Raw genomic sequence first — 22,560 nt, forward strand, 5'->3', positions numbered from 1 at the left:
AATGAAGTATAGCTATTTCGTTCAAAGAATACACACATTCTTAAGGATAGCATAGACACTGAGAAGAACCCGTTGTACTTTTAGGGAGTTAGTCCTAACGGGGAAAAAGTTGAGACTTGACAGCATGCAGTATTGAGTGTACCGCAGATACTCTGCCTTGAAGTAGTGATGCCCTGTTCACATATTTTGACTGTGGTAGTGGATTTTAATCCCAACGAGCAAGCACAGCTTCTGCTTTTAAAAATGCTTATCTTACAGAGAAAGAGAATTATTGACTAATTAGAGTTCATAGAGAAACTCATTACTCTACAAATGGGAAAAACACACTCCTGGCCGTTAACATTTGGGTTGGGTGAAAGCGTCTCATCTTGCTTCATTTATCCCTTTAGATGTTTTTAAAGTGACAATAATGTAAAAAAAATAGAGTTATGATAATTACTGTTGTGATTTTAGTGAGAATGGCTCCCATAGTCTCATGTGTTTGAATACTTGGTCCCCAGTTGGTGGAACAGTTTGGGAAGGAATAGGAAGTGTGCGGCCTTATTGGAGGAGGTGTGTCTGTCATTGAGGCAGGTTTAGAGATCTCACACCATTCCTAGTTAGCTCTGTTTAACTCCTTGCAGATCAGAATGGAAGCTCTCAGCTATTCTGCAGCTGTGGCTTTGCTCCACCATCACGCGCTCCAATCCTCTGAAACTGTAAGCCCTCTGTTAAGTGCTCTCTTGTCTAAGTTGCCTTGTTCATTGTGTTTGAGGACAGCAAGGAAAAATAACTAAGGCAATTGCTGAGATTATTCAAGGCTGTCAGGCTTGTTCAGTGGTGCCAGTAACATTACGGAAAATATTTTGTATGAAGTTCATAAAAAATGATTTTTGTTCTAGATAACACACCTTTTATAAACAGCTTATTTGATTGGATTACTGATCGCCACTGTTCAGTGTTAACAGCCAGGGCTTGGGGGATTTTGTCACTTTTTTCCTCATTTTGCTGAGTGGCATCTTTTCGATAATTCATTGCTTTGCTCACAGTTCTCCAATATTGTTAAAGCCTTTAGACTTGTCTTAAAACTAGTGGCCCTGAGTAGACGCTGTTGATGCCAGTGTGATATTGAGCCCTAAAACGTTATTGATTGATGTTTTGAGACATCAATTCTCTGTCTTTACAGCTATAGTTTCTGCCCGAGGGGAAAAAAGTAACATGCTTTTAAAACTAGATTAATCTGTGAGAAGTTTAACTAAATGGAACGTTTATATGTCAAATACTAGTCTTCCTGAATAATGAGATTTATGAGGAATGTTTAAAAGTAAAATTGAAGAATTGTGGACGAGACTTCATTAATCAAAACGACAGAAAAACTTAGATGGAACTTCTTTGCTAGTGAAGAATTAAATATATATGCCTAGGTGGACTCTGACATGCACGTGTGTGCTCTCACAGTTCCTTCGAGTGTTAGTTGTTCAGACAAAGTTCATGTATGGCTGTAGTATGTCTTAATTGCAAATTATTTCATAGTTTAAGTTGGATTTTGATATATATGTATGTGTGTGTGTGCATATATATATATATATGAAACTCATTATTTTTGTTGATTTCAGAGATACATCTTTAGATAGTAGAAATCTGTAAAACAGCTTTAGTTTGTCTGTCTGATTGTCTGCCTTGTCTGCCGCTGACACTTTTCATACATTAGGACAAGAAATAAAATTTTTTGTCAGTATTTATTTATGTCCATTTGTTCCCGTCTTAAGAAAAGTGTTAGACCAGGAACAGTGGAACATGACTTTAATACCAGCACTTGGGAGACAGAGGCAGGCAGACAGATCTGTGAGTTCGAGGCCAACCTAGTCTATTTAGTAAGTTCTGGGTTAGCCAGAGCTACATGGTGAGACCCTGTTTCAATCAAAGAAACAGACAAAAACAAAAAGGAAAAGAGGAAAAAAAGAAAGGTACTAGAGATGAAAGAGTAAAGTAATTACTTGAGGGAGTGTAGAGTACAGTAGCAGAAATTCGCAACACTCCTGGCATGGTTATGCTAAAAAGTCCTGTGGTGAACAACAGCGGGGCCTGGCCAGCATGGCTGCATGTACACAGGTTCTGGGGATTTGAAGGTTTCATTGTCTGCTGAAAAACAAATTAGCTTTATTCATTTCTTAAGTGTCCGAGAAAAGAGGCAAAACAAAACAGATGCGTGCTTTTAATTACCTGTGGGGCTATGTGAACAGTTTTTTTAAAAAATATTTTTTTATTGAGCTCTACATTTTTCTCTCCCCTCCCCCCTTCAACCCTCTCCCATGGTCCCCATTCTCCCAATTTACTCAGGAGATCTTGTCTTTTTTTACTTCCCATGTATGTCTCTTAGTGTCCTCATTGATGTCTAGGTTTTCTGGGATTATGATTTATAGGCTGGTTTCTTTGCTTTCTGTTTAAAAACCACTTATGAATGAGTACATACATGGGTCTGGGTTACCTCACTCAAAATGATGTTTTCTAGCTCCGTCCATTTGCCTGCAAATTTCAAGATTTTTTTTTTTTTTGCTGTATAATACTCCATTGTGTAAATGTACCATATTTTCCTTATTTGTTCTTCGGTTGAGGGTCATTTAGGTTGTTTCCAGATTCTGGCTATGACAAACAATGCTGCTATGGACATAGTTGAGCACATGTCCTTGTGGCACGCTTGAGCCTCCTTTGGATATATACTCAAAAGTGGTATTATTGGGTCTTGAGGAAGGTTGTTTCTGAGAAATCGCCACACTGACATCCAAAGGGGTTGTACCAGCTTGCATTCCCACCAGCAATGCAGAAGTGTTCCCTTTACCCCACAACTTCTCCAACATAAGTTGTCATTGTTTTTGATCTTGGCCATTCTTTCAGGTGTAAGATGGAATCTCAGAGTTGTTTTGATTTGCATTTCTCTGATGACTAAGGATATTGGACATTTCCTTAAATGTCTTTCAGCCATTTTAGATTCCCTGTTGAGCGTTCTCTGTTTAGTTCTGTACTCCCATTTTTTTTTTTTATTGGATTGTTTGTTCTTTTGATGACCAATTTCTTGAGTTCTTTGTATATTTCGGAAATCAGTCCTCTGTCTGATGTGGGGTTAGTAAAGATCTTTTCCCATTCTGTAGGCTGTCGTTTTGTCTTGTTGACTGTGTCCTTTGCTTTACAGAAGCTTTTCAGTTTCAGGAAGTCCCATTTATTAGTTGTTTCTCTCAGTGTCTGTGCTGTTTGGGTTATATTTAGGAAGTAGTCTAGTGTGCCAATGAGTTCAAGTGTACTTCCCACTTTTTCTTCCATGAGGTTCAGTGTGGCTGGTTTTATGTTGAGGTCTTTTATCTATTTGGACTTGATTTTGTCCGTTTTGATAGATATGGATCTGTTTTCATTCTTCTGCATGTTGATATCCAGTTATGCCCACACCATATTGAACGAATAAATATTCGTTCTTTTTTCCATTTGATATTTTTGCTTTTTTGTCAAAAATTAGGTGTTCAAAAGTGTGTGGATTAATATCTGGATCTTCGATTCAGTTCCATTGGTCCTCCTGTCTGTTTATATGCGAATACCTGGCTGTTTTCAGTACTGTAGCTCTGTAGTAGAGTTTGAAGTCAGGGATTGTGATGCCTCCAGAAATTCTTTTATGTACGGGATTGTTTTGGCTATCCTGGGTTTTTTTGCTTTTCCATATGAAGTTGAGTACTGTTCTTTTGAATCTGTGAAGAATTTTACTGGGATTTTGATGGGCATTGCATTGAATCTGTAGATTGCTTTTGGTAAGATTGCCATTTTTACTATGTTAATTCTGCCTACCCAAGAGCATGGGAGATATTTCCACTTTCTGGTATCTTCAATGCTTGAGATTTTCCCTTCCATCTCTTGTAGTCTACTGTTTATGTTTGTGTTTGTTGTTCCTGATCATTTTTTTCATGATTTCTGTTTCTATAATTCCCTCTGCTTGTGTTTTCTTTATAGTCTCTATTTCAGTTTTTAAGTCTTGAATAGTTAGTTTCTTTCTTATGTTTGATTGCCTTTTCTTGGTTTTCTTTAAAGTATTTGCTGATGGCTTCCAATTTTTTGTTTCTTTTCCTCCATTACTTTGAGGGACTTTCTCATTTCCTCTTTAAGAGTTTCAAACATTCTCCTGAAGTTATTTTTTAGGTCTTTTTCTTCTGCTTCATCTATATTTGGTTGTTCAAGTCTTGCTATTGTAGGATCTTTAGGTTTTACTGGTGTCGTGTTGCTCTTTGTGGTGTTGTGTGTGTTCTTACTTTGTCTATCATCTTTTCCTCTAATAGGTGTGGTTGGGGCTGTCTGACTCTGGTGATCAGTCTTCTAGGTGCCAATGGATCCAAGGCTCAGATGGTTGTTCCTCATGGTACAGTCAGTGCCACTGTTCTAGTTACCCCATTTTTCACTCTGTGTTCCTGGAGGTTGCTCAGCACTCATTGGGGTTTGCTTTGCTCCCATGGAGTTTGCTGTCTCAGGGCTGCCCTGATCTAGGTTGCCAGCTCAGACCTGTTTTCTGTAAATGTCCCTGGTGTGAATCTGCTCCTGCAGAGGTCCTTATCTTAGAATTGGTCCTGCAAAGGTCTGGCTCTGATTTACTCCCTCAGAGGTCCCATATTCCATTGCGTCCAGACTCACAGAGGACCTGGCTCAGGCCTACTCCCTCAAAAGTACCAGATTCATGCCTGACTCACAGCTATCTCTGTCTCTGGCCCACTTGCTCAGCAGTTGCTCCCCTGTACTTGCTTCTGTGGAGTTTGCTGTCTCAGGTCTGCTCCAGCCTGAATCCACATATGCCCCTGGTCTGGATCTGCGCCTGCTTCTGTGGAGTTCACCATCCCAGGCCTGCTCTGGCCCAGTTTGCTGGCTCATGTGAACAGTTTTGGATAGGGGATTTGGCAAGCTAGTGAAAAAATGAACACTTTAGACCAGAGTGGAAAGAAAGCAGGTTTATATAGGATAGAGCAAAGTGTAGCAATTATGGTGGTGTCTGAAGTACCGTCTAACTGTGGCGGTGGGTTTTGTGGCTTCCATTTTCACGTAGATCTTACATTATAACCAACCCCTGCAGTTTTCAGGCATGTAATTGTCACTCTGCAAATGGGGGCAGTTCCGGTTGGGACATGCTCTCTGGTGGTTGGCGTGAGCCACGATGCATGAGTTTCATTGTCAGGCACTTTCTGTTACATGTTTGAGGGCAACTGTGTGACTTGGCTAAGGCCAGCTTTGTTTGATCACGCCATTCTGCTGTTCTGTTTGGTTTGATTTGTCCTCTAGCTTCCAATTGAATGTTTCTATTACTTTATTTCTATGATTTTTTTTATTTCCTTCTTCTACTTCTAAGCTAGAACAGGTGCTGGGCAGGATCAAAATTAACAGATTTTTATTCTCCATCCTGGTTATCATCCTCCTACATAAATCCTCGCACTCCATGTTAGTGAGCGATAAGTGCTGGCTCTGCCAGGTTCATGGCTTTAGCACTTGAGGTGCTCACAGCAGGCTGGGCCAACCAGGGAGCTCCTCTGTCTCCAGGGGCTGCTGTTTGTCGGGCCCCTACCTGCTGCTCCTGCTCTGGATGCTGTGTGGCAAGCTGGGCTGCTGTGTCCCTGTCCTTTGTACTTTATCCACACCCACTGGTCTGTGAGATTGTCCTTCATCATGACATTGTCCATGATATCTGATAATATGGAAATAGGAATCCAAGAAATTTCCTGGCCATGTTCCTTTTGGTTCTAGTTGATTCTTTTATTTAAATGGCCTTGACAATGCCTGTCTAGCTCTGCACGAAGTTAGGGCATAATAATTATCCCATTATTTGGAGGATACTGACCTTCTGCATCTCTATATGGCTCTTGTGAATTCTTTAGAATCCTCTGTACCTGACAAAGAGTGGCACTTGCTGACTCTTCCTAGAATGGTTACCTAGCAAGGATGATTTCTTCACAAGCATTTTTAATAGATCGGATTTCTCACCCTGCTGCTTAGCAGGGTACAGATCTTGTTGGAAAGATGTAGGTCGCTGACATTTCAGACTCAGAATGAAATGGAGCTTATCCCAGCCACACACACAAGTTGTCTCCACTCACCTGTGTTGACAGAAGTCGCCTTTGATCCTCAGCTTCGGTAGAAGTAGAGGGAACTAGAAACTGCTGTAGACTGGAGGGCTACTCCTCTTTGCTATGTTGTTATCAGCAACAACAAGAGATGAAATAACGGCTCTGGGGAGCTGATTTCATTGTGCATAATGATTATAGTTGTGCAAATTCCACACATGTAAATACATATTAATATTTAATTATTTATAATTATTATTTCATGTGCCGTGAGCTAAAAATAAAAGCCGTGATTGCCTGAAGATGTAGAAGAGACCTCGGTAGCTGAAGTGTGTTATTTGTTGTATTGAACTTGGGTGAATTATCTAGAAGAGTTTTCTACCTAGTCCACCATTCCTACCATGGTGCGCAGCCTTCAGAGAAGTCGTTCTGGATGCCCCAGCTCCAGCTCCAGCTCCATGTTTCTAAGGAGGATAGCTTCTTCAGGAATGCTGGGAAATAATGAAGTAATTGCTGTGGGCCTCTAGCTGGGCATGCTTTATACTGGTAGGTCAATAGGGCAGATTCCTGGGAGATGTTTTCAGTGGCAACTGTTCGGTTCTGCAGAACTTCTGTAGCTAATATAAATTGAGAAATACCTAGAATTTCTTTAAATGTCAAGGTGCACATTCTCTCTCTCTCTCTCTTTCTCCTCTCTCTCTCTCTCTCTCTCACACACACACACACACACAATTCACATCTAGATTTAGTCTATGAGAAAAACACAGTATTTATCTGAGTCTGTCATATTTCTTGTAAGATAATGATCTTTGTCCAGTTCCATTGTTTTCTCTCAGGTGTGGTTTCATTTTTATGGCTAAATAAAATTTCTGTGCGTGTATGTGTTCCACATTTCTTTATCCATCTTTGATGAACTTCTAGACTGGTTCCATTTCTTTATAAACATGAGTAGTAGTTACTAAGATCTGTATGTCAATTTACATTTAGAGATTACTATGCGGGAAAAGGTACTATTTACTATTCATAAAAAGTTATTTCCTAAGTCGTTCTTTCCTTTTACAATGTACCTTAAATCTTTTTAAAAAGGTTTTATTATAAATGTGTGAATGTTTGCCTGCTTATACATAAGTGCACCACTTGTGGGCCTCCTGCTCAGAGACCAGAAGAGGGCACTGGAATCCTTGGAACTATAGTGATAGCCAGTACGTGGGTGCTGGGAGCTGAACCCTGGTCTTCAGCAATAGCTGGAAATGTTCTTCACCTCTGAGTCGTCGCTCTAGCCCTAGAGCTTCAGACCTTTTACATAAGGTTGTCACTTTTTCTTTCTGAAATGCTGTGAACTCATAGTTGTGACAGTGTCAGGGAAGATGAAGAATACTAGTGGTTCTGGCTCTCAGTTCTGGGTGAGGTAATAGTTAATGGTAGAGTTTGACGTCTTTATGGGAATACGGCCGTGTCTTGGACAGTGAAGAGGAAATCGATGAACCAAGAGAAGTGGTGATAAATAAAGGTTTTGATTCCCATCATTCCTTCATTCTATGAATTTGTTGAGAAAGAGTTTTGATCTATAAGTAAAGCTGATGTTTAAAATTTACAGAGTCCATGTCAAAGCCAGTTCTAATCTCAGGACCGTGTAGCTTGTCTTGACTTCTCTATGAACCTGAAGCCACTGTGATATAATTTATGAAACTTGGCAAGACAGTGTGTAAGACCTCAGGCCACTCAGACATCAGCGATGTTAGATTTTAAATCCTTTGTTGCTGTATCCTAAAATAAAGACACACATGTGCGTATGCACATAAATCTTAGAGTAATGATTTGTTGGGCCCCGAGAATTGCCTTTCTGTGTATAACTCATTTTTTCAGAATGTTACATTACAAATGAGAAGAATAGGGAAAAGATGTTTTATTCTCCTTTAGAGGATCTTTTATTGTGATTTTATGTATGATAATAAAATATAAGAGCTATGGAACATCTAGATAACATTCAGGAAGGGCTGTGTTCTTCTCTTGCTTACTAACCGTGGTAAGATTGCAGGCTTGATTTTAAAAACTTCTTTTTAATTTTTTTTCCATTTTTAGAAAATGGTTTGTCTCTTGCCTAGTTTTTTACATATCTGATATTGTATGTGGTTTTGATACATATATTTGAGTATTATATGTATTTATTTTAAGAAGACCATGATTGATGTAAGAATTTGTGTCTAGAGAATGGAAGTGCTTTGTATGTGGGAATCTGAGGAGTAGATGTGGAATCTGGTGCTCTGATGTGTACATTTACACACATAAACTCTAATGTGTAGGGGTGTTTCATGCATGTAATCTGATGTATGGAACACTTTGTATGTGGAATTGAATATGTAGAAAGGCTTCTTAGTGCAGGCTCAGGATTAGGTATTTAGAGCCCAAAGTGTTTTGAATTTTGGATCATTTAAGAATTTGAAGTATTTGTACAACTTGATAAGATTATCTTCAGTGTTGATTCCAAATAGGACAGAATTCACTTACTGTAATCTATATTATATTGTCTTAATAGGGTAAGAATCATTTTTAATACACTGTGTTTAGTGAACAATCCTTTGAGGCTCATGTGGAGTTTTCCACTGTGGCCTCCTAAAATGCTTTGGGTTTCATGGTGTTATAGATTATTGATTTTCAAGTCAGGGTTGAGTGATCAGTTGCTACCCTTCACTTCCGTTTTGTCTGTCTCTGTTGAGAGTAATTCTGTCTTACTTTTTGCAGCTGACCAAGGCTCATCGGCAAGGACACATGGTCAAGGTGGATTGGTTGGACAGATTAACATTTAGAGAGATAGAAATGATTAATGAGGTGAGTTGTCTTCTTTCCTATGTCAGAAAATATTCTGTAGATTACTAAGTTAATTTTTTTTAAGTATTTGTATTTGCTAGACAGCTGGCTAATAAGTCAACCCTTACTTCCTAGCTGTGAGTTTTTCTTAAAGTTAGTATAACTTGGACCATTAGCAGGGACTCGCTGGCATGTGTGAAGGCTCCGTGCCTCGTGTGTGTTCTCACTCCTGTTGTTCATGTCCTGCCATTGCTTGTGAGTACTGCAGCAGTATTGTCCCCTCCCTCAAGTTACCAAGTGACATCCAGCACACACCTGATTCATTGACTACTTACTGGATGTTGGCCCCTCAGTAAGACTCCATTTTCTTGACCTTGTGTATCGGGCCATTGTAAATATCTAATTAAAAGATGACTTCAGGGGCTGGAGAGATGGCGCAGTGGTTAAGAGCACCGCCTGCTCTTCCAAAGGTCCTGAGTTCGATTCCCAGCAACCACATGGTGGCTCACAGCCATCTGTGGTGAGATCTGGCACCCTCCTCTGGCGTGCGGGCATACATGGAAGCAGAATGTTGTGTGCATAATAAATAAATAAATAAATCTTTAAAAAAAAAGATGACTTCAGTGAGTCTTTTAAAAAGTTATATTCAAAAGAATTGAGCCTGGCGGTGGTTGTGCACGCCTTTAATCCCAGCACTCATGAGGCAGAGGTAGGCAGATCTCTTTGAGTTTGAGTTTGAGACTTGCCTGGTCTACAAGAGGTAGTTCCTAGTTCCCAGACAGCTAGGACTGTTACACAAAGAAACTCTGTCTCGAAAAATAAAAAAAAATAATAAAGTAATATTATATATATTTGTTTTAAGAATACCATGTTTGATGTAAGAATTCATGTCTAGAGAATGGAAACAACTTTATGAACACATTCCAAGAGGAGAATATCCCTGATCATGATAATGACAACTGTGATGTACACATTACATGACTTGTCTCTAAGGATTCTCAGCAGTGGAGAAGGAAAGAGAGAAAGATGGTAGAGATCAAGTGTGAAGAACCACTGTTCTTGTTTTTTTTTTTTTTTGTTTTGTGGTTTGTTTTTGTTTTTCAAGACAGGGTTTCTCTGTAGCTTTGGAGCCTGTCCTGGAACTAGCTCTTGTAGACCAGGCTGGTCTCGAACTCACAGAGATCCACCTGCCTTTGCCTCCTAAGTGCTGGGATTAAAGTTGTATGCCACCACTGCCCAGCACCCACTGTTATTGTTTTAAATGAATCTTGGAGCTCTTAACATTTATATTAATTGTAACTTTTAGATCTTTTAAAAATGAATTCATATGTTCTCAACAGAAACTACTAGAAAATTTTATACTTTTAATTATAGTTCCATTAAAATAAATAGTTCATTCAAAACATGTATGTTTTCTTCCATATCGGCTCTTTGTGTGTGGAAATGTAGCATTGGGCTGTGTCCCCCTTCCTTTCTGCTTTCTACCAGACAGTACACTGCACTTGATGGAGATGAACAATTTCAGTGATAATAGCATTGTGCCTGCTTATATCAGTGCACCGTGTGTGTGGTGGAGACCAGCAGAGTATCATCGCCTCATTTACAGGTGCTGGGAGTTGAACACGGGTCCTTTGGCAGAGCAGTTGGTTCTCTTAACCCCAGAACCATCTCTCCTCTAAGTAACCTGTTTATACATTGTCATTTTATGTGCTGGCTCTAGAGACACCAGTGAAAGTATTTTGGAAAGATTAGTCAAATCATTTTAGTTTATGTTTTTGAAAATGTATATATAAATATATATGTACATGCACACACATATATACAGAGAACGAATCTACTTTTGTTCATGTTAAGAGAAGTAAATATCCCCCAGTACACATACAGTGTTGATAAAGTTATTAATGACAGGTTATCTTATGAACATTCAGAAATTGTGAAAATTTGATAAAAATCAGTTAAGTTCTCTTTGGTTAAAAAAAAAAAAACAAGGTTATTTTTCTGTGTACTTAATAATTGCTGAAGTAGGTTGATTATGTAGTTTGAGGTGAAATTGCTGAAAGTTGTTACAAGCAAAAATTGTCATCTTTATTTTTGAAATAAAATAGTTCTGAAAATGCCCTCAGGTTTTGAAATCATGAAATCCACAGTGCCAGTTTAACCCGGAGTTTTATGGAGTTTGGGTGTCGCCTGCCGAGTGCATACTCTCCTGAAGAAAACAGTGATTTTCATGGGCTGTTGCATGTGGATAGCAGCAAACGTTGTATTTTAAGTAGTAGCTGATTGATTTTATATGTTGCTCAATTGTGCTGAAAACTCATCTTAAGAAAGGTTGAAAATGGTCATTTCTGTCTGTATTTTCTTTTTTAGAGTGAGAAACGCAGCTCTAATTTCATGTACTTGATGGTTGAGTTTCGCTGTGTCAAGTGTGATGATAAGGAGTATGGCATTGTTTACTATGAGAAGGTATTTCCCTTGGAATTTTTGAGCTTCCTAGCATCAAGGGCTGGGTACAGATGGCAGCTCTCCTGCTGAGGCGCAGTGTTTGGTTGCAGGAGAGCAATCAATAGCTTTCAGCCGCATCTGATTCTGCACAAACAGTCATATCACATAGTTGCAACCCATTTCGTGCATGCCGTCCTGGGTCACAAAATTCAATAAGTATGCAAGTGATTCAAGCATTCTGATTAATTGTGCTGCAAGTTGGTAGGTAGGACACATTAGTTACAGCTGTCCATTTGCACAATAAAGTAGGACATTGTAGTTTCCTTGGCAAGACATTGAAAGTTCTGATGCCAGTTATTTAACCTGTATCTAATTTGGTAGAACTATATATGCTTATGAAAGTCTTCATTGACATGATTAGTTTATTCACAGTTAGGAGACAGTGTTTCTATTAGAGTGAATAAGAGTTGTGTGTTGTTCATGGTTACTCATTAGGGAAGAATTAGCCTCGTGTTCGGGATGTAGCTATTTCAAATTATTCGCTTTAAATTCACGTTGAAATGCTTACATATGTAAACGAATACTTATAGACATATGTTTAGTTATATAGGTAAGTTTATACTTACCTATATTTTACTATAATATATACTTACCTATATATTTATATATATATAAATGTATACATATATACTTGTATGTATAGTATACTTATATCTTTGTATGTATAATTAAGGGAAGTTTCTTTCATTATTATGGAAATAGTGTTTAAGTCAATTAAATGAGAACGAAATTTTTATATGTGACAGATGAACACTTGTAACACACAATACATTTTATTCATGCGTCTTTGTTCGTTAGAAGTAGTAAATTACATTTGCATGTTAACATCACTTATTGATGCTGCCTCCAGTGACTTATACCCTTTGAAGATGGTTGCTTGAAAGATTTTCATAAGAAAGAATCTGTTTTTGCATTGCTAGTTTATCATTACTTTGTGATCGTTCTCCAGTTAATGTCTTACTTATATGTTTTTCTCACTGGTAAAACACTGGGATAATTTAACTGATTTCAGCCTTTTATATATGAGGAAGACTGGGAAGGGTGGGGATGAAGGGGTTTTAATATTATATATTAGTTTATTAGACAACCCGTCTCTCTGAGTGTGGCCAACAGCGGGGGCTGACTGAGAAGCAAAGGACAATGGCTCTGGGCTCTGATTGTTCTTCATGGACGGGCTCTGTGGGAGCCTTCTCAGCTAGGTCGATCACCTTCCTGGACCTGGGGGGAGTTGGGAGGACCTTGGTCTTAGCATAGAGTGGGGAACCCTGATGGCTCCTTGGCCTTGAGAGGGAGGGAGGGGAGGTATGGGTGGAGGGGAGGGGAGGGAAGGGGGAGAAGGAGGGGAGAGAAGGGGGAGAAGGAGGGGAGGGAGCGGGGAGGAGGAGGGAAGGAGATGGAAATTTTTAAATATAAAAAAAAAAATAAAAGTATAAAAAAAAAAAAAGAATAAACCAAAAAAAAAAAAAAAAAAAAAAAGAAAGGACAAGGTTATTGAGCAAAATTTTTACCAGTGTGTTTTAAATTTACTTTCTGTTTTGTGCTCTAAATGTTTATTAAAGCCATACTGCTGCTCGGATGGGGCTTCTGTGTGAAGAACCTGCTTATTGGGTGATACCTTCAAATACTGTGAGCGATCTTTTGAAAGGCAGCTTAGACAATAGATGGAATAATGACAGGATAGAAATAGGTAGTTGCTCCTGAATTAATGTCTGTCTGCCCATCCTGTCATATTCCCACTCAGAGTAAGGATTGCGGGGCCAGTGCATCACAGTCTAATGGAAGCAGACGTTCTTGTCACCTGTCTCCGGAGACAGATAGCCTTAGTGAAGATTACCTGTCACAGTTGGGCTGATAAATGTGTTTTCTGGTGTTGTGACCGTGAACAAGCCTGTTAAACAACAGCTTTGGGAATTTGTTGTTTCCTATAAGACTCAATTACTGAAGTGAAGTTGTCGAAGTAAACTTCTTTAGTCCCACCCCCACCCGATTCCCTTGCATATATGTAAAACTGAGATTGCACTAACCTCTGGAAATAGCAAAACGTAATGCGAGGTACACAGTCCCAAGGGAATAAATTTTTACAATAATTAGCCTATTGCAGTATGTTTGCTAGAGACATGTATTATGCTGAATTCAGTTTAAAACAAAAGCTCATTCCTCAAGAATGGTGACACCAGCATGAGAAGACAGCTTTAATTCTTGACGTATGTCAAGAGTTAGTGCTGTGCTCTTGTCCCTGCGATGGCTTGTATTGTCCCCTGAGATGCTGTGTGCTGCTGTCTCTGATTGTCCAGAAATGTGATCAATGCTTGAGTTCTTGAAAAAGACCTGGTGATGACACCAGGATGTTTTCTTGTCCATAGCTATAATAAACCAAACAACAATTTGTTTCCAGATTTCAAATCTTTCTTACTGTAATAATTTTTTCTTTTGATTTGTCAAAATGTTTTATTAGTGATAGAGATTTAAAAATGGAATTTAAAGAAAATAAGAGTTATAAATGGAACAGTGATGTTTTAAAAATAGACTTTAAATATAAGCATTTTATAATATCATGTCCACTTATCACTTGGGTGAAATCTCTCCTTTTTGTCTTTTAACCCTGCACTATATTCTAGGATGGTGATGAGTCGTCTCCAATTTTAACAAGTTTTGAGTTAGTAAAAGTTCCTGATCCTCAAATGTCTATGGTAAGCTGTTGTGCAAAGCTTTTAGGAATGTATTTTTCTCTAGAATAAGCACAACTTAGACTCATGTATTGTATTTTAAAATAGTAATACACATAATTCAACTATCCAGACATGATCTGTAGTAAGTACACTTCAGCTATTTGAATTGAAATTCATGGGGTACTTATAAGAAACAATTGCATCCTAAAAGTAAGGTCTGCTTGATGCAGGATGGGGCAAGTACTTTATTTAAACTACTAAGAGCTAGTGGGTGGGGTTGTTGAGTAAGGGTTGCATGGTCCCAGTTTGCTTTTTCTGTGATAAACACAGGAACAGTAGCAACTTGAGGAAGAAAGAATTTTATTTGGCTATAGCTGGACTTCATAACATGGCTTTAAGAAAGCTATTTGCTATTTCTGACATCTGACACTTGTCTTTTGTAAGGTTTACATACTCTAAATATAATGTATCTAAATAATTTACAGGAGAATTTAGTGGAAAGCAAACACCACAAGCTTGCCCGAAGTTTAAGAAGTGGACCATCTGACCACGATCTCAAACCCAATGCTGCCACAAGAGATCAGCTGAATGTAAGAAATTTTACAGACTGTATAAAAACAGCTAAATGCACATTTTCTTATAGCCCCATTACACATGATTTCGGAGTTGGATGAATTATGTGACCTCACGAATCCAACAGTTTCGTGTTGTCTGCAGAACGTTGTTCTTGTTTGTTGTTGCTGTTGTAGTTGTTGTTGCTTCGCAGGCGTTTTCTTTCTTTAAGCTATTCAGGGCTTTCAGTAATTCTGTCACTGTAGAGACAAACTAGAAAACTGTAAACATTCTCAGATGTTAGTGTTCTTTGAAATGATCCCTGGGGTGTTCCTTAAGCTAAGCTCACAGGATTATGTGTTAATTTGACATGAGGTGGATTCATTTTGTTTCTACCGATTTTATGGCAGAGGGCATTGCCACTTTGCCCTCCTTCCTATCTGGTTGGGGTAATAAACTCTGAAATCAGATGTTAACGTGGAGCACGGTTGTCTCGTCTTTGCTGTCTGGATCGGTGCCGCAGCACATTCCTGTCTTAGTTGACTCTGCGGGCCTTCTCCCGGCTTGCATAATATCTATGTTACAGAAATATTAAGCAAATGAAAAATTAAATGAAATAGAAATATGTATTAAGTGCAGTAAATGTTGTTCTTTATCTTTTGTTTTAGATTATTGTGAGTTATCCACCAACCAAGCAGCTCACATATGAAGAACAAGATCTTGTTTGGAAATTTAGATATTATCTTACTAATCAAGAAAAAGTAAGTATGTTGTATTAAATTTACCTCTAGACGTTTTTACTAATGATCAAGGGAAAATAAAAACACTAAAAATGCAGCTGTCATCAAGCAAACATGCTAGCCAGTAGTATACTTCCTACACAGTGTTTAAAAACATAGTAAAAGGCATATACCCCGAGACCCATATTCCCGTGTATATGCTCCTAGAAAAGCATACACACAGAGGCCCATACTCCTGTGTATCAAATCCTAGAAAAGCATACACACCGAGGCCCATACTCCTGTGTATCAAATCCTAGAAAAGTGTATACACTGGTCTACTTGCTTCCATCTGTTTTTCTAAGGTAAAGGTAAAAATGAAGTTAGTCATCACCTAAGATCCTTTGATGGTTTGGGAAACACTTTGTGGATGAGCCTTATCCTTTCTATGAAAACAGGCAGAGGATTATGTTGCTGTAGCTTTGAGGGCCTGTTCTTCCTCCTCAGTAGCGAGTGGCTTGTGATTCTGAATTCTTTAGAGCTTGAGTTAGTCCACCATGCTATGCTAAGTGAAGAGTCAGTCATGTGGTCACAAAAACATGGCTTCAGTGCTGCAGTCATGCATAGATCAGCTTCTCAGAGCAGAATTTCCCTCTACAGAAAGGCTTGTAAGGTAAACCCTTCCTTTTGTCTTAGAAGTCACTGCCCACTGAATCCAGCCACTCGTAGATGCACACAAAAGAACTCAGTGCTGGCGCGATGTAAGATGTGTGGCACATGTCATCTTATTTCCAGAGCTGCAGATGGAGCCTCAGTTCTCAGACTTGAAGGGTCTTAGATCACTGCATAGAGTAAACAATATTTTTAATGTTCAGGAGGGGCTGTTGAGCAAACCAATGTAAGTGGCAGGAGTAGTCACCACACAGCAGCCTGTGGATCCTTTAATAAAATAGCTGTGTAGAGTGTGCATGTCCCTGTGCCACAGACCTGACTAGCACCTAGACATTCTTTCAGTCTGCTTCTCCCATTGGCATGGAGTTGGTGGGCACCTGGGCTTCAGGAGAGTCAATCCTAACCTCGAGAGGGCTCTAGGAACATTTGGTGGAAATTAGTTACTAGGAAATGACACTTTTTACTGTTTTCATTGAATTTGTTCTTTTCTAAATGACCTGTCTAAAGAGTGTTGGATGAAAATCTTACAGTCCTTACTTCATTTGCTACTAAAAATTTTACAGTAATAACCACTTGGATAAGACCATTAATGTTTATGAAATATACTTAAATTTTTGACTTACATTGAAAAAGAAATGACTCATTCTTTAGAGTCCAAAATGTAAATTTTTAATTTTCAAAAAAAATGTTAATTAATAATAAATGTGGCCGTTGATATTGCTCAGTGGGTACAGGTGCTTGACCTAAGTTTAATCCCCAGGGTCCACATGGTGGAAAGAGAGAACCAACTCAGTTATCCTCTGATCTAAACACACACACACACACACACACACACACACACACACAAACACACACAAATGTAATTTAAAGAAGTTATTAATTACTTGTCCTTTGATTTTTATCTAGGGAAAGAGCAATAGGGAGGTCCCGTCTCAATGAGAGAGCAAAGATGTACTTGTTTATTAGAAGGCAGTAGCTAACGCAGTAACATCAGGGCAGAAGTTATTTCTGTGTTGGTATTAAACCAGAGCAGAAGTGGATTTACTTAGATGTATTTATTATCTTCCTGTGGCCTAGCTGACTTAATGTATCATCTGCTTCCACACATTAAAACTGTCTTAGACAAAAAACATTGACATCTAATTGAAGTGGAATAGTGAGAGACTGCTTTAGGAAACAAGGTAATTGCTGTAATAAAGTTTGAAGGACAGTGCCTGCTTGCTGTGGGCTGAGGAAGATACCATGTTTGAGTGGACTTGGTTGGCGCTGGTTTTCTGTTTTCATTGTAAGCAGGTGGTCAGGTTCAGGCAGGAACAGTGGCGTGAAACAGCCTGGCTTTCCACCTGGGAATTGGATTTCACTGCCGCCTGGGCAGTGTGGTTTAGCGTGTGGGGCTTTAGGGAAGATGATCTCAGGTCCATTGGAGCAGAGCTGGCGATGAAAAGGAAACATGACTAGGAGATGTAGGAAACTCAAGTGCTTAGTGATGGAGCAGCGTTGGGCTGGAGAGAGGTGGGAGACGAGTGCTCAGAATCAACTCATTTTCAGCCCCCCGTGTGTATGTGCATGTGCTCTTGTGTTTTTAAGTGACTGTGTTGGAACGGCAGCAAAGTAGGATTTTATAGTGGTTGTGTGGCAGTTCAAGCATGAAGTATGTGAGGCAGATGCTCGAAGGCAGCCGACTATGAGAGCTGTAGGTCAGACCGCAGGGCTTCAAAACCAGAGGAGAGTTAAGCAAACATGTTGTCGGCTATACAGAATCTGTTAGCAAGTGTTGAGAGAAGCATTGTTACTAGGCTCAGCACGAAGTCACTAGTGATGACTGATGGAAAATTGCCACCGAGTATTGCTCTAAACGTTTTGTTGGATAAACCTTCATAGAGGAGAACTGATAAATGGGAGGAAGTTATAATACAGAGGGCATTTTGGTTGCGTGCGATAGGTTTTTTGTTTTGTTTTTGATTCATTATAGGATTAGTATATATATATATTACATATATATAATACATATGTATGTATATATTAGTTCTCTGTAAATGTTATGACTGTTTCGGAAATTGGTCATTAGAATAGCATAACTATTGTCTGTACCTCTTCCTAGCAGGGGTGTCATAGGGTCAAGTTCTGATAATGTATGCTCAGGTCACTTACCACCTTTGAACTTGGAAGAGTTTGTTGGAAACAATGAGTAGAGAAGCTGTTAGCCTTTCAGACTTCAGCTGTTGTGCGGCATCATGAGAACCAGACAGGGGAAATGCAGGAAGAACTTTATTTAGCGAGCAGTGTCACTGATTGTGGTGGTGCATGCCAGCAGGGTTTGCTGAAGGAGGTGGAGGCAGGAGGATCACGGATTTGAGGCCAGCTTGGGCTAGAAGAACAGTGTTGGAGATTAGGGAGGATTTCACTAAGTACAGAATGACAATGTGTGCTTGGTAAGGCCTCTCAGTTTGGAATCTAGAGTCTGATTAACTAATTTTAGTTTTTAAATTTATTGAGGTTATGTGTGATTTAAGGAGCGAGCTAATAATGATCTATCTTCATACTGCTATTGCCGTGTGTGTGTGTGTGGCTGGGGAGTTGAGTGTGCATGTATCCTCAAAGTCAGGTGTCTCTTCCTCCTTGATCTCTCTCCAAGTTATTTTTTGACACAGGGTCTCGGTGAACCTGGAGTTTACCAATTGTCTAGAGTGACTGGCCCTTGAATTCCAGGGACCTTTCTGTCATCACCTCCTATACTAACTCTCTCATGCTTCTGGAGCTGGCACTTTTGGGAAAATTGTAGAGTTTTGTTGGAACAGGATTTTAAAGTATTAGAGCTTTCTTTCTTTAATCTGTAGATGTAGTAACAAAATTAACAGAGCTGTGTGTTCTGCCAGCAGTGTTTTCGGGAGACCTGGCCATTGGGTTTTCCTTAAGGACAGCAGAGCATGCCTTTCTGAAGTGAGCATGCGTTTATTGTACAATCAAAAATGACACCTGCAGGGCAGCCATGTGCACACTTGGGGACGTGGCATAGCCAAAGAAATAAGCTTCTAAGAAGATTCAGCCGCCTGCCACACAGACTGGTTCCGTACCTAGCTGTCTTGGTGTTTGGATTTTAGTGTTTTGTTTTAATTGCATGTCTCTTTAAAGAGTTGCTTCTCAGAGAGACATCCTGGTTTCTGTTTCATCTTCATTTGAAATTATGCAGCAAAACCAAGGAACCCACCTTGATCAGATACTGAGTGAAGCCTGTTGTGGAACTGTCGCCTTGACTTATGGAGTTTCTTGTGAGATGCTGTTGATGTTTTAAAGCTAAGATTGTTGCCAGCCTTGATAAAGTTCATTCATTTTGCCTCAACTATTCCCTTGCCTTGAGGCCTCCAATATTTTTAAACATCAAAAGGAAATTTAAAAACTTACAGTGCTCTGCAGTGTTTTTATTCTGGAAACTATAAAGTTACAGGGAAGATGTTTTCTGCCCTGTGTCCTGCAGCGCTGCTCAAGGACCAGGTCCTTTCTGTTGTACAGATCCCCCTGGCAGAGCCACATATACCTCTCTCTGCCTTCACCTTTCACCTGGCAATGGGATATGATTCCTAAATGTCCAATCTTTCTGGTTCTAGGCTTTGACAAAGTTCTTGAAGTGTGTTAATTGGGACCTACCCCAGGAGGCCAAGCAGGCACTGGAGCTTCTGGGGAAGTGGAAGCCTATGGACGTAGAGGATTCCTTGGAGCTGCTCTCCTCGCATTACACCAACCCAACAGTGAGGCGGTATGCTGTGGCCCGCTTGCGGCAGGCTGATGATGAGGTGCGTGACATTCACTGTACCCTTTCTTGACTGTCTGACGTGCGTACTTGAGAGAGAGAGAATTTCTAAGGGAAAAATATATACAGATATAATAGGTTTCCATAAGTATATAAAGTATTTCTGCAAGGACCGGTGTGAGCGGAAAACTGAGTTCCAGGTCTGTTACGTGATGGACCCCTCTCCCCCAGTGCTTTCCGCTAACACCAGAGCTTGTAACTGACGTGCCAGTGGCAACAAACGGAAGACATAAAAGTGCAAGTCAAGTTTTTTTTTCCAGCTGCTAGAAATAAGTGAGTCTATAGTGCGCTTTCACCTTCTAATGCCAATCTCTTTTCATTCATTTGTCTCTAGGATTTGCTGATGTACCTACTGCAGCTGGTCCAAGCTCTGAAATACGAAAACTTTGATGACATAAAGAATGGTTTGGAGCCTACGAAGAAGGATAGCCAGGGTTCGGGGTCAGAAAGTCTGTCAAGTTCTGGAATCAGTTCTGCAGACGTAGATAGGTATGGCTCTTCAGGGAAGATTATTTTTACATGTGACACTTTGTCCCTTTTCACTTTATTCCTGCTCTCTTATTTATATTGTTGTCTCCTTTCCTGTCTCCCCTCTTGCACCAAACAGACTCTTGCTTTTCTAACTAAAACTCACCAAGTGAACTCAAGAATGCATACGCACAGATTCCTAGAGACCATTCTTGCCTTCTAGTCAGAAGAACTGAGTTAAAGTCACACGTCGGCCTCCTCGCTGTGCAGCCTTACAGTTCCACACTCGTTTATATGTTGCTTTCTCCTCTGAAGAGTTCCAAAACAGTAGCAGCCCCTTGCTTGAGATAAAATGATTACGTAGGGTTTTGCATCTCACTTATCCCTTCTGTCCCATTTTCAGCTCCCAAATTCTAAGCAGCCCTCTTCCTCCGGTGTCCTCCCCTCCTCCTGCATCAAAATCCAAAGAAGTTTCAGATGGGGAAAATCTAGAGGTGAGTAAACAGCTTTCCAAAATTATGGTGCAGGAGGAGGTTCTGTCTGTCGATGTTCTGTGTTGCTCTTTAAGACCTTGGTTTGATTAATAAACTAACCATTGTAACTTCGTTCAATAACTGGCTTTATGGTACATGTTGTGACCTTCCCCCTCATGTAATATGCTGGATATTACTTGGTTCATTTTAGTGGTGCTCTGAACATATACATAGGTTTATATGTAATATGAAAATAAACTAATTCAAATATTTTATCAGGAAGACTCAGGATGTTCTTTTTCATATATTAATGAATGTTAATGCAATTGTCAGTATTTGTAATTGTAATTCATACCATAGAGATGTATGATTCTGTAGAATTATACACTAAGCAGATGTTTTTAATTTATATAGACAGGTGAACTCAGTGTTGAAGGGAAACAGAAGCAGCTCTCCTAGACTAGTAGTTATCTGAAAAACTACACCAGCTCTTGTGTGTATGTTGAGTAACCGTGGGGGCCAGGCCAGAGTGAGGACATTTGCATGGAAAAGAGGAGGTCTCAGGGAGAAGCAGGTGTCACTGGTGTCGGAGCTGCAGGTCAACACAGGGATTTTCTTTAGAAGCAGTTGAAATAATTGAGGTGAACATCTTGGGACCCTTATGCTGGGATTGCTGTGATGTGTGACGTGATGAGGCGAATGTTGTGTTCAGATTTTCACCCGACTTACTACCTAGCGTACAAATTGTAGCTTAAACAGTTTTATCTATTACTAACATTTTTTTCTTATGACTGACGAACCAACATTTTGGGGACTGACTGCTACTCGCAGTGTTCATGTAATTCAAACCATCATAGAGCAGTGGGATCCTTTTGAGTGGTGGCCACCCCTCTTTCTCAGCCTCAGAAAAGTTACAGTATACAAGCCACCAGCACCTTCTGTTGGTACTCACCGAGGTTGGTCATACCTCTTTTTCCTGTATCATAGACTGAGATATGCAGTCTCTCCTTCTGCACACCTGAGCCATGTCTTCTGGCCTTCCTCCTTGTTTCTTTCTTCTCCAAGAAAGTCATCAGTTTATGTGATCAGCTAAATGTAAAAAATGGTAAAACCTGAGTTTTCTGAGATCTTGGCTAGTAGATGGCAAGTCCAGCCCTGCAAGGGGGGCGGGGTGGAGTCAGTGACAGGAACTGGCAGCAGCCAAGCCACAGTCACCAGCAGAGAGCAGTGAATTAATACGGACATCTTTGTGCTTACCTGCCTCCTTCCTCTTTCAGTTCAGGATCCCGTGCCCAGGAAGATGCCACCCACAGTGGATGGGAGTTCCTTCCTCATTTAATATAACCCAAGATAATCCCCCGCAGACGTGCCTTCAGCCTGAACTAGAAAAATCCTCATTTAGACTCTTTCCACATGATTTTATGTCAAGTTGACAATTATGTCCATCACAGAGAATGAAAGTTCCCTGTGAGAAGGGGGGATTGTGAGGGTTCCTGTTGTTTGTTTTATGCATGCTTGTGGGTATTTCCTTGAAATATTTTTAGTCTCTTTGTTAACTAAATGCATCTAACAAAGGAACCTCTTTATTGAATCCAGAAATCTGGAAATGACTGTCAGTTCTATCTTTCTCATTTCCTCTTCATCAGAAACCTCTTAGTTATGTTTCAAACATTTCTTACCTTGCTTTACTTGGCATGTTCACTTTCTAATCTATTCTTAAAACATCCTAACTGACCTCAGGTCTGTACTTTTCAGACATTCGAACTAACTAAATGTCAATCAGCCTGTCACACGCTCCTGTTAAAATCTTTTCTTGGGTATGGATATCCT

At 39.7% G+C, this 22,560-nt stretch overlaps 1 protein-coding gene across 1 annotated transcript in view; it reads left to right on the forward strand.

Moving 5' to 3' along the window:
• Pik3c3 (phosphatidylinositol 3-kinase catalytic subunit type 3) overlaps positions 1-22,560 on the forward strand; it is a 74,224-nt gene that overhangs the window by 10,270 nt on the left and 41,394 nt on the right. Inside the window, exons 5-12 of the mRNA XM_038331808.1 lie at positions 8,802-8,888; positions 11,235-11,330; positions 13,988-14,059; positions 14,524-14,628; positions 15,259-15,351; positions 19,587-19,772; positions 20,124-20,278; positions 20,661-20,751. Coding sequence (XP_038187736.1) covers positions 8,802-8,888; positions 11,235-11,330; positions 13,988-14,059; positions 14,524-14,628; positions 15,259-15,351; positions 19,587-19,772; positions 20,124-20,278; positions 20,661-20,751 — 885 coding nt within the window. The remainder of the gene's footprint in view (positions 1-8,801; positions 8,889-11,234; positions 11,331-13,987; positions 14,060-14,523; positions 14,629-15,258; positions 15,352-19,586; positions 19,773-20,123; positions 20,279-20,660; positions 20,752-22,560) is intronic.

Source organism: Arvicola amphibius, chromosome 5, assembly GCF_903992535.2.
Source record: "Arvicola amphibius chromosome 5, mArvAmp1.2, whole genome shotgun sequence".
NCBI lineage: Eukaryota > Metazoa > Chordata > Mammalia > Rodentia > Cricetidae > Arvicola > Arvicola amphibius.